Source organism: Suricata suricatta, chromosome 2 (assembly GCF_006229205.1).
Source record: "Suricata suricatta isolate VVHF042 chromosome 2, meerkat_22Aug2017_6uvM2_HiC, whole genome shotgun sequence".
NCBI lineage: Eukaryota > Metazoa > Chordata > Mammalia > Carnivora > Herpestidae > Suricata > Suricata suricatta.
Genome location: NC_043701.1, coordinates 155,409,168 through 155,426,918, shown reverse-complemented (window position 1 = coordinate 155,426,918; position 17,751 = coordinate 155,409,168). Strand labels below are relative to the sequence as shown.

At 40.9% G+C, this 17,751-nt stretch overlaps 1 protein-coding gene across 1 annotated transcript in view; it reads right to left on the bottom strand.

The window, feature by feature from the left end:
* CC2D2B (coiled-coil and C2 domain containing 2B) overlaps positions 1–2,549 on the bottom strand; it is an 87,844-nt gene extending 85,295 nt beyond the window's left edge. Inside the window, exon 1 of the mRNA XM_029932293.1 lies at positions 2,495–2,549. Coding sequence (XP_029788153.1) covers positions 2,495–2,534 — 40 coding nt within the window. The 5' untranslated portion in view covers positions 2,535–2,549. The remainder of the gene's footprint in view (positions 1–2,494) is intronic.
* Between the last annotated feature and the right edge of the window lie 15,202 nt (positions 2,550–17,751).

The following is a 17,751-nucleotide window of genomic DNA, read 5'->3' as shown; positions in this document are numbered from 1 at the left end:
CAACCATATTTATCTATGTTTCTCCCTGAGATTACAGCTGCCCGAAGCAGGTTCTGTATCTAGGTATCCTTATGGTCCAACACAGTCTCAAGCACTAGTGGATTCTCCATGTTTGCGGAAAGAGCTAGAAAACAAATCTCAGTTTTACCACATGTTTTTACTATGTATTTTCTTATGCCCATCTTGCATTATCAGGAAGTTAGTTTCTGTTTGAACCCATCTTTTAAGAAACTTGTTTTCCCAGCTGAAACCCAAGAATGAGATTAGTCATCTACATCTTTAAAAAAGAGAAACCAACAGTATCAGAGGGGTGGTGTACTTATTGAGAAACTTTTTGGAGATGCTTGTCTATATTTTCTTGACATCTGCAAAAAAGCTTGGGCGTGGGGTTACTTTGCATCTTTTTGTTTTGGCATTGTACATCTTTTCGTATAGTCATCAGCCCTTTGAAAGTCATCACCTTTTAAATGCCAATTCTTATTCTTTGCCTATTTTCTTAAATTTCACCTTTTTATCAATTGACATGAGCTCTTTAAATATAGTGGATTTTAAATTAAGAAATTGCTCTCTGTAATATCAAGAAAGACCTTTTAATGATAAAATCCAATGGGTTAGTTCTTTGTGTTCATGTACTGCCAACTTCACATATCTTTTAGAGAGTCAAATAAGATCAGACATATGAAAATACTTTGAAACTCAACACTATCAGTGTTAGTTATTACTTGATTACAATCTAGCATCTGATGATGCTGGGCACCTTTATTTTCTGAAAACTTTCTATGTCACTGTTCTCTACTTTTCTACCTCTCCAGCCCCTTATTCCCTGTATTCATTAATGGTCACACTTCTCTTCATAGCTTAAATGTGGGCACATTCCAAGGCCTTGGAGAGTGTATGCATTTCCAGGGCTTCCCAAATCTGTGTCCACTCTTGACTGCTATCCTGAATTCCATATTTCTAGCTGCCTACTGGTATTTCTGATTGAATATTTTCCCATTATTAAAAACTCAAAATGTTCAAATAAGCTTTTATCTCTTTTACAGTTTCTTAGGCCTTAATTTTCTGCAATTATACCATACTAGCAATGTTAAGTCCTTTTTTAGAAGATAGATTATGAGTTTGTTTTTCAAGTTTAAGAGATACAATAGCAAAACACTCCTTAAATTATAGCTAAAAGACATTATCACAGTAAGAGCTTAGACTACAGAATTTCTGAAAGAACTTCAAAATCTACCAGTGCTTCCTGGACCACACGTAAGAACTACTGAGGGGCACCTGGGTGGCTCAGTCGGTTAAGTGTCTGACTTCAGCTCAGGTCATGATCTCGTGGTTTGTGAGTTCAAGCCCCGCATCGGGCTCTGTGCTGACAGCAAGCTCAGAGCCTGGAGCCTGCTTTGGATTCTGTGTCTCCCTCTCTCTCTGCCCCTCCCTCGCTTGCACTCTGTCTCTCTCAAAAAGAAATATTTAAAAATTAAAGAAAAAAAGAACTATTGAATGAAGCCAGAACTAAGATGTTCTGTTTTTATTAAACCTTTACTGTCTTCCTCAACACAGTTAAAAATACCTACTTCTACTCTTGACCAAGGAACAGCAATCCCTCAAGGTGGGATGGAATATCAACACTGGCAAGTGGCTGATAGAGGTCTCCCTTTAATTCCTAAGAATCTCACCCAGCATTCCCAGGGTTCCGCACACTTCTTCATAACTCCCTGTCCCCACTGGAAGGCAGGGATAAAACAAAAATCTTAATAGGAGTTACTCCAAAAAGACATACATACCAAAAGTCCTACATATGTTTAATCCACTAACTAAAAAAGAAAAACCTTTTTTTTTTTGAGCAAAGCAGAAATAGACTGCTGGCTGAGAGAACAGGTAATTGAATTAATATTTATATAAAAGAATAAGTAAACAAACAAATAAGTATCTCACCTCTAATGCCATTACATAACTAACTGACCAAAGAGTACAATTCATTCTTAAGTTTATTATGTTTTTAACATGAACTATGATGTCTCTCAATTGGATGGGGGCCCCCAAATGTGGGGTGACTATCGGAAGAACCCGGCGATGCAGAAAGTGCAAGAATTCGCCTGAGCAGAACAAGGGGCTAGAAGTTTACTGACTGCCCCACCAGGGAGCCGCGCACAAGACCGCAGAGGAGAGGCTGTCTGCCCTGAGGCAGCGGGAGGGGGCTGTCTTTAAAGAAAGAAGGTGAAGAGGTACGGTGATGTATGGAATTCTCCTGTTTTTGGTAACTGTGTCTGGTGGTAAAGAGCCCTGTGGTTGGTTAATGCCTCTGGACATTTTGAGGCAGGTTGCCTGATGGGTCTGTCTGTGTTCCATTGCTCAAGCCTATTTGCCTGAAAGTGGTCTCCACATGAATTATATGACTTGAATATAGAACCAAAAATATCACATTGTTCAGGATTATCCTACATTTAAAATTGGGCTATTTGTGTAATCAAGATCCTTATAAACTCCATTAATGCCTTACTTTTTTTCATATCTTCTTTCCTCTTTGAGATCTTTTTCATGATGGTTCTTTCACTTCTACTTTCTAAATAAATAAGAAAATAGTCTTAAGAATTATATATTACTAAAAATATGATGTGATACTTAAAAGTATGCTACTTAGATTTTTAAATTTAACTAGAAACTAAACAAATAAAGATGCCATCACCTTTAGTATTTAGAAATTCTGGTTAATGTAATAAGACATGTAAAAGAAGAGGTACAACTATTAGAAAAAAGAAGACAAAGTTATCATTGTTTGTAGAGGATAGGTTTTTATATGTAGAAAAGCCAACACACTCAATCAGAAAGTTTAGACACAATCAGAAAGTGAAAGAATATGAGTGTGTGTACAAAAGTTAATAGCTTCCCTATATATTAATATACCAGAAAGAATCACTTTCATCATAATAGCAATACAAACACATTTTCAGAATACCTAGGAATAACTTCAATTAAAATATGTGGGAATCCTCCCAAAACTATAAAACTTCAGTGAGAAAAAATATCTGATTAAACATGGAGATATTCACCAAAGGCAGGGAAAGTAGTTAAGAGGCCATTATAATAGTTGAGGTGAGAGACACTAGAGATCTGAATCAAATATAGAAGTGAGTGGGGCGCCTGGGTGGCTCAGTCGGTTGTGCATCTGACTTCAGCTCAGGTCATGATCTCACAGTTCATGGGTTCGAGTCCCACATCGGGCTCTGTGCTGACAGCTCAGAGCGTGGAGCCTGCATCAGATTCTATGTCTCCCTCTTTCTGCCCCTCCCCTGCTTGCATGCTGTCTCTCTCTCTCTCTCAAAAATACACAAACATAAAAAAAAAAAAGAGAGAGAGACAGACTCTTGATTTTGGCTCAGGTCTTGATTTTGCCATCTTGGGATAGAGTCCCATGTTGGGCTCCTTGCTGAGCATGGAGCCTACTTGGGATACTCTGTCTCTCTGTCTCTGTCTCTCTCTCAAGAAAAAAAAAATGGAAGTGGGAATGGAGGGCAGAGAAGATTCATTTAAATGGTAGAAGTCACAAGATCTCATGAGCAATTCGACATCACGACAAAGTGAGGGAAGAATCAAGGACTCTAGATGTTTGGCTTAAGTCATTGAAAAGTAGTCTCATTTCAAGCATTGTCAAAATAGGAATGTAGCTGGAGTAGGGAATCAGTAAGTTCAGTTTTTAAATGTTACTAATGGATGTTTATAGGACATTCAGGTGAGAAATCCAGAAGATGATTAAAAATACTGTATAGAAGAGAACAGAACAAAAGAGAATCAAGTCCAAATTAGCAAAATTCTTTGTTTAATCAGTAGAAATTGACTTAAGACTCTTAAAAAAATCTTCAAATTTCTTCCTAACAACATATTCAAATTAGGCACAACAGGAATATGATGCCAGGAAAAGAGAATTTTTAATTTACTTTGCATTCTGCAAGAACATCTAAAATGAACTTAAAATCAATACCTGGCTCACCAATGTCTAATTTTATCTGCTAAGTTTGGAGAAACATTAGCAATAACACATCTTACAGATTGTTAAATTATAATAAATCAAATAAAAACTTATCATACAAGGAATTTTTAACCAGATATTGTTTTGCAGACTTGGAGATGTTTCTAACCTGGTTCATTTATCATTCCATAATAATATAAATAAATGATTATAGACAATATTATATAAAATTGAAGATCAGGAAAAAATTACATTTGCTTTATGAAAATTTACCTAAGAAAAAATTGTGACTCGTGCCTTCTTACAGTAATTTATCCGTCTTTATTGAAAACTTGGCTCCAACAGTTAAACCGAATCTTCTCTTCAAGGTTATTGCTAATTTACAATTCTTGCAGTTAAAGCTCTTTCTAAAAAAGTAAGGAAATTTAGGATTAGCTTTTATTTCTTTCTTCCCTTTTTTTTTTTTTTTTTTGTATAAAATGACCTGGAGGTCCATAGTCAAACCTGGGAATTAAAATCAAATAGTTCATTCAGCCTTTTCTGATCCATAGCAAACAGAAGGCAATTTATGTGTATAAATGTTTGCCTCTAGCTTAGCATTTAGAAATCTCTGCATTCTGCCATTTTATCCAGTTATGCCCTTTATCACCAAGGTGATTCCTGAAATGAAATTTTATGTTGTGTATAAATTTAACATTCAATCACCTTGATTACTTCTGTCACATGCCATTTGATTTCAGGAGTGTTAGCAGAATAAAATTACAGAAAAATCTCTAGCATATGGAATAGTCACAAAATTCTGATATCTAGTAATATTTCTTTAGTTAATTATGAACTAACTAGAAGTCCGTTTTTCTTTAGTTTTCCCCCAGCTCTTGGAAATCTTTCCAAATGTATTAATCCACCTTCCTTCTTTACCGGAACTGAATTTAGTCTCAAATCCAATTTTATCTCTTAGTTCATCTATTGTCACAGAGTCTGATCAGTCCTTTCTGAACTCCTTTATAGCAGTGTTTCTCAAATAATGCTTTCCCAGATTCTTTTGATTTGCATTGTGATCCTATACAAAAAACTTAAAGTCTCACTCAAAGTTATGGTATAATTAAGGCAATGGATAGCATTTTGCCAACATCAAAATTTATTAAATATATGGCAAACATACTGGTACTAAGATGTGGAAAAGGTGGAATTTAACAAAAAATTCTACAACTGATTAAATATAACAGCATTATTTCACAATGTCTTACAAAATGTACCATGACTCCCAGGCGTTTTATTAGCTGACAAATTTGAAAACAAATACCTTTTAGTTAACTATAATCTTATTTTCTAAACTAAAAAGCTAGGAACAAGTGGCCTAACAAAGGATTTTCTGTGAATTTATACAGAAGTCTTGAAAGGCATCAAAATGGAATCATCCACTGCACACAGGACTAAGCCCCCAATCATAATAACCTGTTCCTATAAGCCAAGAAAGATTTGGGTTCACTTCCCTTAAGACTTCAGCACATAAAAACTGAATAATGCCAAAACAGGTTACAAAAACTGTAGTTTCTTTTGAAAGTTTATAACACACACACACACACACACACACACACACACACACACACACACACGGTAATTTTGCTACTCCCAAGTTCATTACAGGATTTATAAGAATGTACTACTAATTCATAAAGCAATAGGAGGTCCAGAAACTGGACACAGGTAAGTCCTGTGAGGCTGTCTTTTATTGAAACCTGACACTATATCTCAGTGCCTGTACTTAGAGTCTCAGCTGGAGACAAAGTCAAAATGAGGCCCTTTCTGAAAGTGAGACTGAGACCACCTGGTCTGCTTCCTCAGCTAAGCCCAGGTTACCACTCCCCAACATAAACCTTCCACTGAAGTCTCACACTCTTCTTTCCACTCTCTGACACATCTATCCTTTGATTTTTGCGGTTTTCCTCTAATCTAGAGCATTTCACGTCTCAATGCCTGATTCAAACTCCACATCTTCCAGGAAATTTTTTTCTGACTGATCCTTCTGTGGCCTTGAGGAGCACTTACGATTGCATTTTTTCTTCATTACATCCTACTCAGCAAGTTCATCTTCCTGCCTACCATAAAGTGAGGACGAGAGCTGGGGTACGAACTCATTTGTCCTCCACCAATCCTAGCAAGGTGTTCGGCACACAGTAGACACTCAATAAATAACATGGTTTTGGATTTGCTGCAAATCAAGCGCTACTCCCGAATGCTGTAATATGGGAGTGTTTCTCAACTCTCTCAATTTCCAAAGGGCATGACTGGTCGGCCAGGCTCTGGGACTACAAGTCCTAACAGCCTGTGGGGGCTCTGTCTGGATACCGGGGGCCGCCGCTGGTTTTGCCCATAGAGCAGGGCTCCAACCAGACAAGATACTGGGGTGTCTCCCAGCGAAGGCCCAGGGGCTTTAACAGGCAGTATGATATCACCTGGATGGACGTGCACTCCTGCTGTGTACTAGCAGCTAAGGCAGGACGCACCATTTACTGCCGTCTCTGGGGAGGCCTCCAACCGCCTGGCAAGGACCCCGACCGCCGCTCCAGCCGCCCGCCTCGCGCACGCTCCTCAGGGATTGACCGCGGTGCGGTCCAGGAGCATGCGCGATGCGGCCGGTGAGGGGCAGCGCAAGCGCCTTCGGGAATCTTCGGTGCGCTACGTCTGTTCGCACGCAGCATGGGCTGGTGACTCGAATTGAGGTGTCGGAATCCGTCACTCCTTCCCTGGCTTGTAGCTCCTGCAGGGGCGCCGGCTTTGATCACCTGCGGGGTGAGTGCATGCCCCCCCCCCCCCCCCCCCGGTGGCCGCAGCTGCCCGAGGGTCTGTTCTGGAAGAAGCCTGAAGCGGGCTGTCCCGGCGCATGGGAGCCCCGAACCTCTCCTGTCGTGGTGAAGAGGAACAGTATCCCCAACAGGCGAGTACCCGCCGCGAACTTCCCGGCCCGCACGGGCCCGGGGCGGCAACGGGAGTCGCCGGAAGAGCGGGCGTCCGGGGGACGTGCTCGCGAGACCGCCATCCAAAGTGGAGGTGTGCCCCGAGGCCTCCGGCAGGCGGCTGACGCGGATGGGGGCGCTTACAGCGTGTGTTTACTGGGATGTATTATAACTACACCTAAGTGTTAGGAAGTGTATAGGCCTGACTAATGAACAGGCTGAAAGGCGGCAGGGTAGGATTTGAAATGTAATACTGGACAGTTTGTAGTTTAGAGGGATTAAAAAAAAAATAAGCCTTAAATATTTTCAGGTTTAAAGGGAAATAGTATTGGCCTATCAGCTATCTCAGATTAGTATTACAAATTTCACTTGCCAGAGTGCCTCCGTTTTTTAATTTAAGTTGCTGTCATTTAAAAATCAGGAACTGTCACATGAAAATCGAGATTTCTTGACAAATCAGATCTAGGAAACTAGATCTGCACACAGCAGTAGTCCGTGATTTGCAGCAGTTTTCTCTAAGAGCAAGGCTTTCCAGTTCTTCAGTCCAGCTTCCCATCCCCCTGTAGCCCCTGCAGCACGGAGACTTAGTTTCGGTTGATTTTTTATTATTTTATCATTTCTTTATTTAAGACATGCCTTACTTAGATATGTCAACCTTCCTGGCATTTGAATTTGTAACTCCAGTTGTAGAGGGTAAATGGAAGGAACTTAAGTTTGTTATATTACTTGTTTTCAGAATAAAATGTCATATTGAGTGCAACGAGGCAGTGCTGTGAAGGACTATTTGTCAGAAAGCGTGATTACCTTACATATTGTGAACCTCAAAAGATGACTCCACTTAAACATGCTTAAAGCCCCTTCAGTTGGTGAGTGCAGTTTTAGCCTCTGAACAGCCTGGGTGGTCAGAGTATTTAGTGTCCTACCTCCCACCTGGGGTTATGGTGAAATGTAACAGTGAAATATGAAAGTGCTTTGTAAACTGTAAAGCCTCCAAACAAACTAGTAGCAGTACCTCTAAAACAGCAATTTTCTTGTCTGGAGGTATAGATTTACTTTTACCTTCCAATGACCCCTCTTCCCAAAGTTTTTTTTTTTTAATTTTTTTATATTTTTTAAATTTATTTTTGAGAGACAGAGACAGCATGAGCAGGGGAGGGTCAGAGAGAGAGGGAGACACAGAATCCAAAGACAGCCTCCAGGCTCTGAGCTAGCTGTCAGCACAGAGCCCGATGTGGGGCTTGAACCCATGAACCGTGAGATCATGACCTGAGCCAAAGCCAGACCCTTAACCAACTAGCCACCCAGGCACCCTTGTTTTGTTTTGCTTTTTAAGAAAGAGAAGAAATATATAGGGCTACAGACGAGAGATACTCTTAATTGGGAGAGATTTAGAAAAGAATTTAAAGATGTACAATTGCCCTTTTAAATTACAGAATATTTTTACATGAGTTTTTCAGGAATGCTATTTATTTGATCCAATTGGAATTCTCTTTTATTAAGCTCTCTGCCTTACTATTTTTGTTTTTTCTTTGAGAAACTTCCCTCTGTTATAAGAGCAGTTCCTGGTGATTATACTTTGGATCCAGTCTCTTTTCCAAGTAAAATTTTCTTCAATGCTCTATGAGCCCCGATGGGTTTTGTATATGACGTGGCAAAGTAATCACACTGAGGATTTTTACTCTGCGTGCCGCTACATTCATATTCAAAATAATTAAGGTCCTCCATCCTATATTGCTATGTTTTCCTCCACCCATTTGCCCATTTTTCAGAGCTTTCTTGGCACAAAACTGGAGGGCCTGCCATGAGGGCAGCTGTAGCTGTGTTTGCGGGTGGGGGGACGAAACCTCTGGAAACTGAAATGGAGAACAGAGTACTGTCATACTGATTCTTGCCAAACACTGGGTGAACTTAAGCTGGGACCTCATTGTGTAATGTAAATATCCAGAATGGATTTGTATTCTTAAGTGGTATTCTTTAAAAAAGAATGACTTGGGGCGCCTGGGTGGCTCAGTCGGTTAAGCCTCCGACTTCGGCTCAGGTCAGATCTCACATTTGTGGGTTCGAGCCCCGCGTCGGGCTCTGTGCTGGAGCCTGCTTCCGATTCTGTGTCTCACTCTCTGCCCCTCCCCACTCAAGCTCTGAATCTCTCTGTCTCAAAAATAAATAAAACCATTAAAATATTTTTTTAAAGTAAAAAAGAACGACTTTATACGTAGTTTTCCACGTTTCTATCCATTGTTACACCACATTCATCTATTGATAGACACTTGGATTTCTTCCATTCTTGGCATTGTATTAATGTTACGATAAACATACGGATGCATATATCTTTTTGAATAATGTTTTTGTTTCGTTTGCACAAATACCCTGTAGTGCACTTACTGGATCATAAGGTAGTTCTGTTTTTAATTTTTTGAGGAACCTCCAAACTGTTTTGCACAGTAACTATACCAATTTTCATTTCCACCAACAGCGCATGTCTTTCTCCACATTATCACTAATTCTTGTTATTTTTTGCCTTACCGATTCTAGCCATTCTGACAGGTGTAGGGTGATGGCTCACTGGTTCCTTTATACTGTTACCACACTGTCTTCCTAAAATGCAGCCCTGATCCCCTATTTTAATTTCCTCCATATGGTAAAAGCTGAGCTCTTTACAGGGTGTATATGAACTACCTTTTTTCTTTCTAAGCTTCGTGGGGGTTTTGTTTGTTCGCTGACCACTCTCCAGCATGCGAATTCTGCTTGAGCCATCCCAAACTGCTCCCTGCGTCCTGGGCGCAGCATGTGGCCTCAGGCCTGCGTGCCTTTGCCTGCGCCTTCCTTGCTGAAATACCGCCCTTTTCGCCCCATGAATTTTCTGCTCAACATTACTTCCTTTGTGACACCATCCCTAATTTGCTGTCTGGTGGCACTTGTGGCAATCACTTGTCTGTCTCTCCACCAGACTAAGCACCAGTTGAGGGCTAATACTAAGTTTCTCCATTCATTAGTACTTAATAAGTGTGCTAAGTGAGTAAGTGAATAGCAGTGAGCACAGTATCTTCAGGTAACAGTGAAGGTGACTCCTGGGTACCTGGGGTGATGGTCAAATATTAACTTTGGGAAGCAGCTCAGCGGCTCTGTGGTCCAGCTCTTCATTTACCAGATAGAGACACTGAGGTCCAGTATGCTTAGGGGGTCTGTTCCCAAAGCACAGCATCCACATCGATGCCTTCATACCTTGTGTTTGTTCCTCCCTCTACCTAGATTGGACTGTTCTACCTGGCCATGTGCTACGTGTCTGGGGATCTTGTTTTCTCAGGGTTATCCATGGACAAATAGCATCAGAATTACCAGGGATGCTTGTTCAAAATGCAGATCCCTGACCTACCTCAGAGAGTTCATGAATCATCTCTGTAAGGGAATCCAAGAAATCTATTTTAATTGAAGTTCTACTCTATTAACCAATGAAACTAGTCTCTACCTCCCCCATTCTCTTCCTCTGTAAAATAAGGACACAGTGTGTGTGTGTGCGCGTGTGTGCGTGTGTGTGTGTGTGTGTGTGAGAGAGAGAGAGAGACAGACAGACAGACAGAGAGACAGAGAGAGAGGAGAAAGGAGAGAGAGAAGAGAAAAAAACATTCATTTTAAGATGAGAAGGGAACTGTTCTAGTTTATTGGTAAAATCAATAGCTTTCAGTAAATCTTTTATGATTTTCATCTTTGTTACTGAAAAAAATAAAAGCAGACCGATCCCAAATTATATAGTAATCAGAACAAAAACTAAGTTCAGATTTACTGTTGCTCATTCTCTAGCAAGACCTCTCTCTGAAGAGTACTCTTGAAGTTCAGAGGTTTCAGTGAGACTTGCATGTGACTGTCCGAGGGACAGGGGAGGGTGATGCTTTTCAGAGGGATTCTTTTGCATTTACTGGTTGAAGGTGAGAATGTTTGAAGGCTTCAGACCGAGGCCCAGCTGTTGCTGACATTTCTCCCTGTGGTTGGAAGTGCCCTGAAGGGTAGGTGATCTCCCCCAACTGCAAGGTAACAACGGGTCTGATGCAGACCCTGGTCGATTAGGCTCCAGTGCAGGTTTTTCATCCCTCAGTTTAGAGGCCCCAGGAAGCCCTGGACATCTTGGGAAGTTGAATTGTGCTCCAAGAAAATGACTAGGAATTCAGTTTTCTTGAATTCACCTAAGAAGACACAATGGCAGGTTATTTTTCTAAAGTTCTGTATAACTTCGTAACTTGCAGCATTTATGTGTAATCCTTTGTTTTGGATGCTTTATATACTAAGTGTTTTTATCCTTATAAATAATAGCGCGTGTTTTTACACCTGTCCCCCTGCCCCGGCCACCTCTGGTAATTGCCTTGGGACAATTTCCCAAATGTGAGACCACCGAAGCGAGTGATGTGAATATGATTAGGCTCTTCTCACGTCCCTAATTCATTATGGGCTTTGCCAGTATTCTGAAAGCCACTGTGGTTTTCCCAGATTCTTTTTGCCTTATTATGTTTTTCTCTTCCTTTATCTTTAATATGAAATATTCACATCTTACCTGTATTTTTTAAACTTACTGTTCATTTTCATTCTAGGTAGTTAATCAGAGACTTACCCAAGCTCAGAAGTTTAGACCAAAAGACTTGATTAGTGCAGTAAAGGCACTAATTGTGGAGCTTGGATTTATTATCAGTCTAACATACACTGCAAGATATTCTGAAGTTAAGGTAAAGTTACAAATGTATTTTGTTACCATAAATATGACTTAAAGTAGGAAAGATCTTTTAATACTGCATTTAGAAAGTGAATTGAGGGCACCTGGGTGGCTCAGTCAGTTGCGAGTCCGATTCCTGGTTTGGGCTCAGGTCATGATGCCAGGGTCTTGGGACTGAGCCCCATGTCAATTCTTAAGATTCTCTCTCTCTCTTTCCTTCTGCCCCTCTCCCCCTGCTTGCTCTCTCTTTCTCTCTAAAATTAATAAAATTTTAATTAAAAAAGTTAAATTTATTTATTTTGAGAGAGACAGAGACAGCAGTGCTGAGAGTGCGGGGCTCGACACAGGGCTTGAAATCGTGAACCATGAGATCAGGACACCGGAGCCGAAGTCGGCCGCTCACCTGACTGAACCGCCCAGGGGGCCCTGCAGCAAAATCCTCCCAGTCAGTTGTTGCTCCATCGCCCATTACCGGACGCAGAAAGCAGGGAGCTGTGTCCGCAGACCAGCAGATTGGGATCCACTAGGCCTCATCGTCCGCTCGTCCTTCCTTCCCCATCCCCAGTTTTAGCCAGAGGGCTTAGCTAAGGATTGTGGGCAGCAAGAGGTTTTACTGGCTTTGTTGTTGTTTTTAAATAATTTTTAAAAATGCTTATTTATTTTGAGAGCGAGAGAGAGAGCAGGGGAGGGGCAGAGGGAGGCTCTCAAGCAGGCTCCAAGCTGACGGCGTGGGGCTCAGCCTCATGAGCCATGAGATCATGAGCTGAGCCAAAATCAGGAGTCAGTCACTTACCCAACTGAGCCGCCCAGGCTCTTCTAAAACCTTGTTGTAGAGGAAAATAACTCTTGAACCTTGTTGTTCAATTGGATGGGTGCCATCAAAGGTGTCATCTGTCATTCCTTCCCTGATTAGGTGGCATTTTGTCTTGGATATCTTGCTGCCATGTCATACTTCAACATACATGTAACCAAACATACCATCATTTCTTTACTTCCACACCACTCCTTCTCTGAAATACAAACTGGCAAACTCTTTAACTTTCCTGTTTCTCCTAAAAGCACCACTTTAAGCCTATCAGTCAAGTTCAGATCCCTTGAGTGCTGTCTGTCTGGTATCCTACACCAGGTCAAGGGCTAAGATGTATAGAGTTTTCCTTCTAAAGTGTGTCTCATATTCTCCAGGTCTTTGAGTATTCAGCAGCTAGTCGCTTTTATTGTTCTTTGACTAGTTGTGCCTAAATGTAATTTTCATGCCCATTCCAGGTCCTTCCTAAAAGAATCTTTAAAAATCTTCGGTTCTTTCTGCCCTCTCCATTGTCTTTAATGTGTTTCCTCTAACTCTCCCTGGTTTCCAAGGCCCAGTTTAATCCAGCTCCCTTCTCATCGCATTCTTCTCTGTTTCCTACAACAAACCATCTCTTCACTATCCTATCTTGATTCTGTAATAACAAGACTAAAAATGATTAAAGGTCCACTAGTTGGGGTTAGGATATTAAAATTCTAAAACTCTATAGATAATATTATGCAGGCATGAAAAAAAGGATTTGGGTCTATGAGTGTCGATCCGGGGCAGAAGAGCTGGGAGAAGCCCCTGTGAGGCACACAGGCCTTCAGTGAGTGCAAGGCAGTTGCTCCCCAAAGGCAGATGACAAGGCAGACCGAAATCCTGAGGCATGGAAAACTGACCAAAACAGAAACCCTTGGGGAATGTTGTGTAAGAGAAAGAGTAAGCTTTGTAAATTGCTCTTGAGCTGGCCCACTGGGACGGGCTGCCAAATGGCATTCAGACCGAAGATGACCACGTACCTGAGAGTCAGCAGAAAGGAACTCCATGGGATGCTGAAGTAGTGGTATTACCAGGCAGCTTGTTGGAAATGCCTCACCACAGACCTACTGAATCATTTTTTATTAGTTAAAATTAGTATCTATTTTGGGACATCTGGGCGGCTTAAGTCTATTAAGCAGTCAACTCTTGATTTCAGCTCAGTTGTGATCTCGTGGTTCATGAGTTGGAGCTCCTTTGTTGGGCTCTGCAATAACAGTTCAGAGTCTGCTTGGGAGTCTCTCTTTGCCCCTCCCCTGCTTGTGCTCTCTCTCTCTTTCAAAATAAGTAAAATTTTTTTAAGAAATTAGTAGTAATTCGTAGGTGAGTTATATACACATTAAATTTTGATAAGCATGACTTTTAAGGCACTTTCTAATCCTTAAAATTCTACTTAAGTAGTATGTGTGACTAGGTGCTGAGTGGTGAGCTATACAGAAACTAAATGCATGGTCCAAGAAGGAAAAGTTCAGTGTAGGAATCCAAGGAGGAGCCACTGAAGAATCAGGAGTTGAGCTGGTCCTTAAAAGATGGAGGAAGATGCAGGTGAGGTCAAGCATTAACAAATAAGGATACCGAAGCAGAAATAATGGTATGACCAGATGTCCTTGCAATGGAGACAGAGATTAACTAGGATTGTTATCTTAGTTCCTGTTAAAATACCCCTGAGTCCAACTTTTCAGAAAGAAGTAAGTCACTTAATCTTCCTCTGAGGAGCTTAATTCAGACACTGAATAGAATGAATAGAATGGTCTGAGTGTTCTAATACAGGCCAAGGTAAAGGGCTGCCCTAGAACAGGGAAGAAGTTTATTCTGACTTGGAGATGTGAAGAAGACTTCATTGAAGGCATTTGAACTGAGCTTTGAAGGCAGAATGGGGCAAAGGTGTTCTAAATTGAGCAGACAACCTGAGCAGTGTTGGGTAAAGAAGCAGTGTACCCTGTGTGGAGTGTAGGTAATGTCAGAGGGGTTGAATGGGGTGTAAGCCTGGAGAGAGCTTGTAGGCATGGATCAGAAAGCTTGAATGTCTGTTGGAGAGTTAGACCTTATTTTGTAGGCAATGGAAAGCCACCAGCAATTTTAGTTAGGAAGCAATGTGATAAAACCTGCTTTTTAAAATATATATGTATTTATTTATTTTGATGGCGGGAGGGACTGAGGGAGAGGTAGAGAGAGAATCCCAAGTAGGCTCCATGTTGTCAGCACTGAGCCTGACATACCGTGAGGTCATGACTCAGACGCTTCACCAACTGAGCCACCCAGGTGCCCCAAACCTGATTTTTATAAAACTTATTCTGGCTTTAATAGGCTGGAGACATGACCACCATTCCTGGTATCAGGTCTTTACTGGGGTGATAATAAGATTGGAAAGGAGAATCAGAACGAAAAATGTTGCAAAGGCCAAGTGGGCAGATGCTGATGAAGTTGATTCTTGTCCTGGTTACTTGAGGCAGTTGGTGGCGTTAAATTACGATACGGGTCAGGCAGGGCGGGTTTAGGAGGAGAACCAGACTTTGGTTTAGGTCACGCCATTTCCTCCCTAGCTCTGAAGGCTTGCCTCCCCTTTCTTCTTAGAACTTCATTATAAGGAATGATGATGTTTCTTAGGTGACTGTGTCTCATTTGTCATCAACTGATCTACATTCTCTGGTGAGCTTTATTATTCAACACATTCAATAGGGATATTAAAACAGAAAGTCAAGTGCTGATAAGGGTGAATCCATCACTGTATCCTCAACTTAAATTTAAAGTACAGAAATGCAAGGGGCACCTGAGTGACTGAGTTGGTTAAGTGTCCGGCTTCAGCTTAGGTCATGATCTGATGGTTCGTGGGCTCAAGCCCCGCATTGCGCTCCATGCTGATGGTGCGAAGCCTGCTCTCTCCCTCTCTCTGCCCCTTCCATGCTCTCTCTCTTTCTCTCAAAATAAATAAACTTTTTAAAAAGTAAATAGAGAAATACAAAAGGTATAGCAGGGCTTCTGTCACATGTAGAGTCTTAAGTGCCAGTTTTATAAAAACTGACTCCTTTCCCCATTACTAAAAAGTCCATGATACCTGTGATAAAACCAATTGTATTCAGTTGTATTAGATTCATATACAATGAAAACTTGGGTAGTTAACTACACTTTGTCCTAGACACATAAAATGAAGAAAATAGACACATGTTCTCTTAGGAAATCTACCATTTTGGAACATAAGGCTAATTTGCAAGCTGATGGAGTATCTCGATAAGGTTGTAGAAAGAAGTGGCAGACTGATGACACCTTGAAAGTAATGACATTTTTAAAAAAGAATATTTCTTGTCAAGATAAGTAGACCGTAATTTGTAGAAAACACAGTTTATGTTTTAGTCAGGGAGACGCTGTGGTGGGTTCAGTCGCTGTGGCCACTGCTTCACTCCTGTGTATTAGAATCCATCATCCATGCCCTTTGCCGTATGACCTAGCCATTCCTCCCAGTGTTCCTCCAACTTGCTCAGTATGGGCTTGGTCACAGGACTTATTGCGGTCAAGAGAATGTGGATGGAAGGGACAGGGGCCTGTCCTGGCCAAGGCTGTAAGAGGCCTCCCATGTTTCTCTTACTCTTGTGTCCCTGCCATTCATTTTTTGTAACGGAATGCAAGACACATGGAGCAGGCCTGAACCAGACCTACTGCTGAAGGAGAGCTGCCCAGCTGACATGCAGACCCGTGGACGTGAAAATCAGCATTGACTCGGGTGAACCATGGAAACTTAAGGTTGTTATAATACATTTAAAAGATAAAACTCACACGAACTGAAAAGAATCACGGTTAGTGAGCCCAACTAACTATAAGCAACTGTCCTGTTCTAACCAGATAGCAACTGTTAGAACCTGAGGGACCAGGCCAATCTGGGTGAAATTCAGCTCATCTTTCAAGCTGACAACAAATAAGAATATATTTTCATGGTAATTTTAATATAATATAATTTTTGTGAGCTATTAAGAAACCTTTAATATTCAAATTTACAATATGATTATAGGATATAATTATCAAAATTATATTTCTATATATAGGAAGATATCCTATGATAATTGAATCCAGGTTAAATTTTCTGAAGGTCTTTCATCATGCATCTTGGCCTGACCAACAGGCTCTGCCTTCACAAAAAAGACAGCAAGACCTGAGGAATAAAGTGAAATTCTAAGGAATTAGAGAAGAATAAGGTTTGAGAATAATGTTTAAATTTCATATATAGGGGCGCCTGGGTGGCTCAGTCGGTTAAGCCTCCGGCTTCAGCTCAGGTCAGATCTCACGTTTGTGGGTTCGAGCCCCGTGTCAGGCTCTGTGCTGACAGCTAGCTCAGAGCCTGGAGCCTGCTTCCGGTTCTGTGTCTCCTTCTCTCTCTGCCCCACCCCCTCTCATGCTTTGTCTCTCTCTGTATCAAAAATAAATTTAAAAAAAAACATTAAAAAAATTTTTTTAATTTCATATATAACAAATAATAGCAAGATGTTATAGTATCTGTAGCTGTTTTTAAATCCCCCCTCAATAGAATGACAAAGGATTATTGCCTGTGTCTTTTTAGCTGCAAACGTATTTTTAGACATGTGCTGTCCAGTGGAGCAGTGACCAGTCATGCGTGGCTGCTCATCACTTGAAACCTAGCTGGTCCTGGTCTAGATGTGCTGCAGCTGCGGAGCACACACAGCAGGCTTTAAAACTTAATATGAGAAAACAACTTAATAATTTTTATATTAACTACATGTTGAAATGATAATACCTTGGATACAGTCACTTTCTTAGACTCTTCTTAGTTCCCTACTTTGCCCCATCTCTTACTTGAAGAGATTGTGACCAATACAACATTAAAACGAAGTATACTTTTAAAAACTTTTATTTATATTGCATTTTATATTTCTTACTAATTTAAGAATTGGATAAGGTGAAAATTTTCACTCTCTCTCTCTCTCATAGACACACACACTTCATTCTTTTGTCTATAGAAGCAATCATTTGTGATGTGGTCCATAGAAAAAAGATCCCCACCCTCTAAAGGAATGGTGGAACTAAGTTTAGGTGAATGGCCAGGAAGGAATGGTAATCATTTATAACCCGTGGCCAATTCAGTATTAAAATCAGTTGACAGCGACCCATTTTTTAGACTTATTCATACAGAATGGCCCAAAGCAGATTCTTGAATCTGCCACAAAACCATCTTTCCCTCCAACAGAAATGAGATTAGATTGTGCCTGCTGATCATCTCCATGATTTGAGACTTAAAACAAGTGGAATTTGGCTCCCAAATACTTTAATGCATTTGTTTTGGACCCAGGCCGCAAGACAGAAA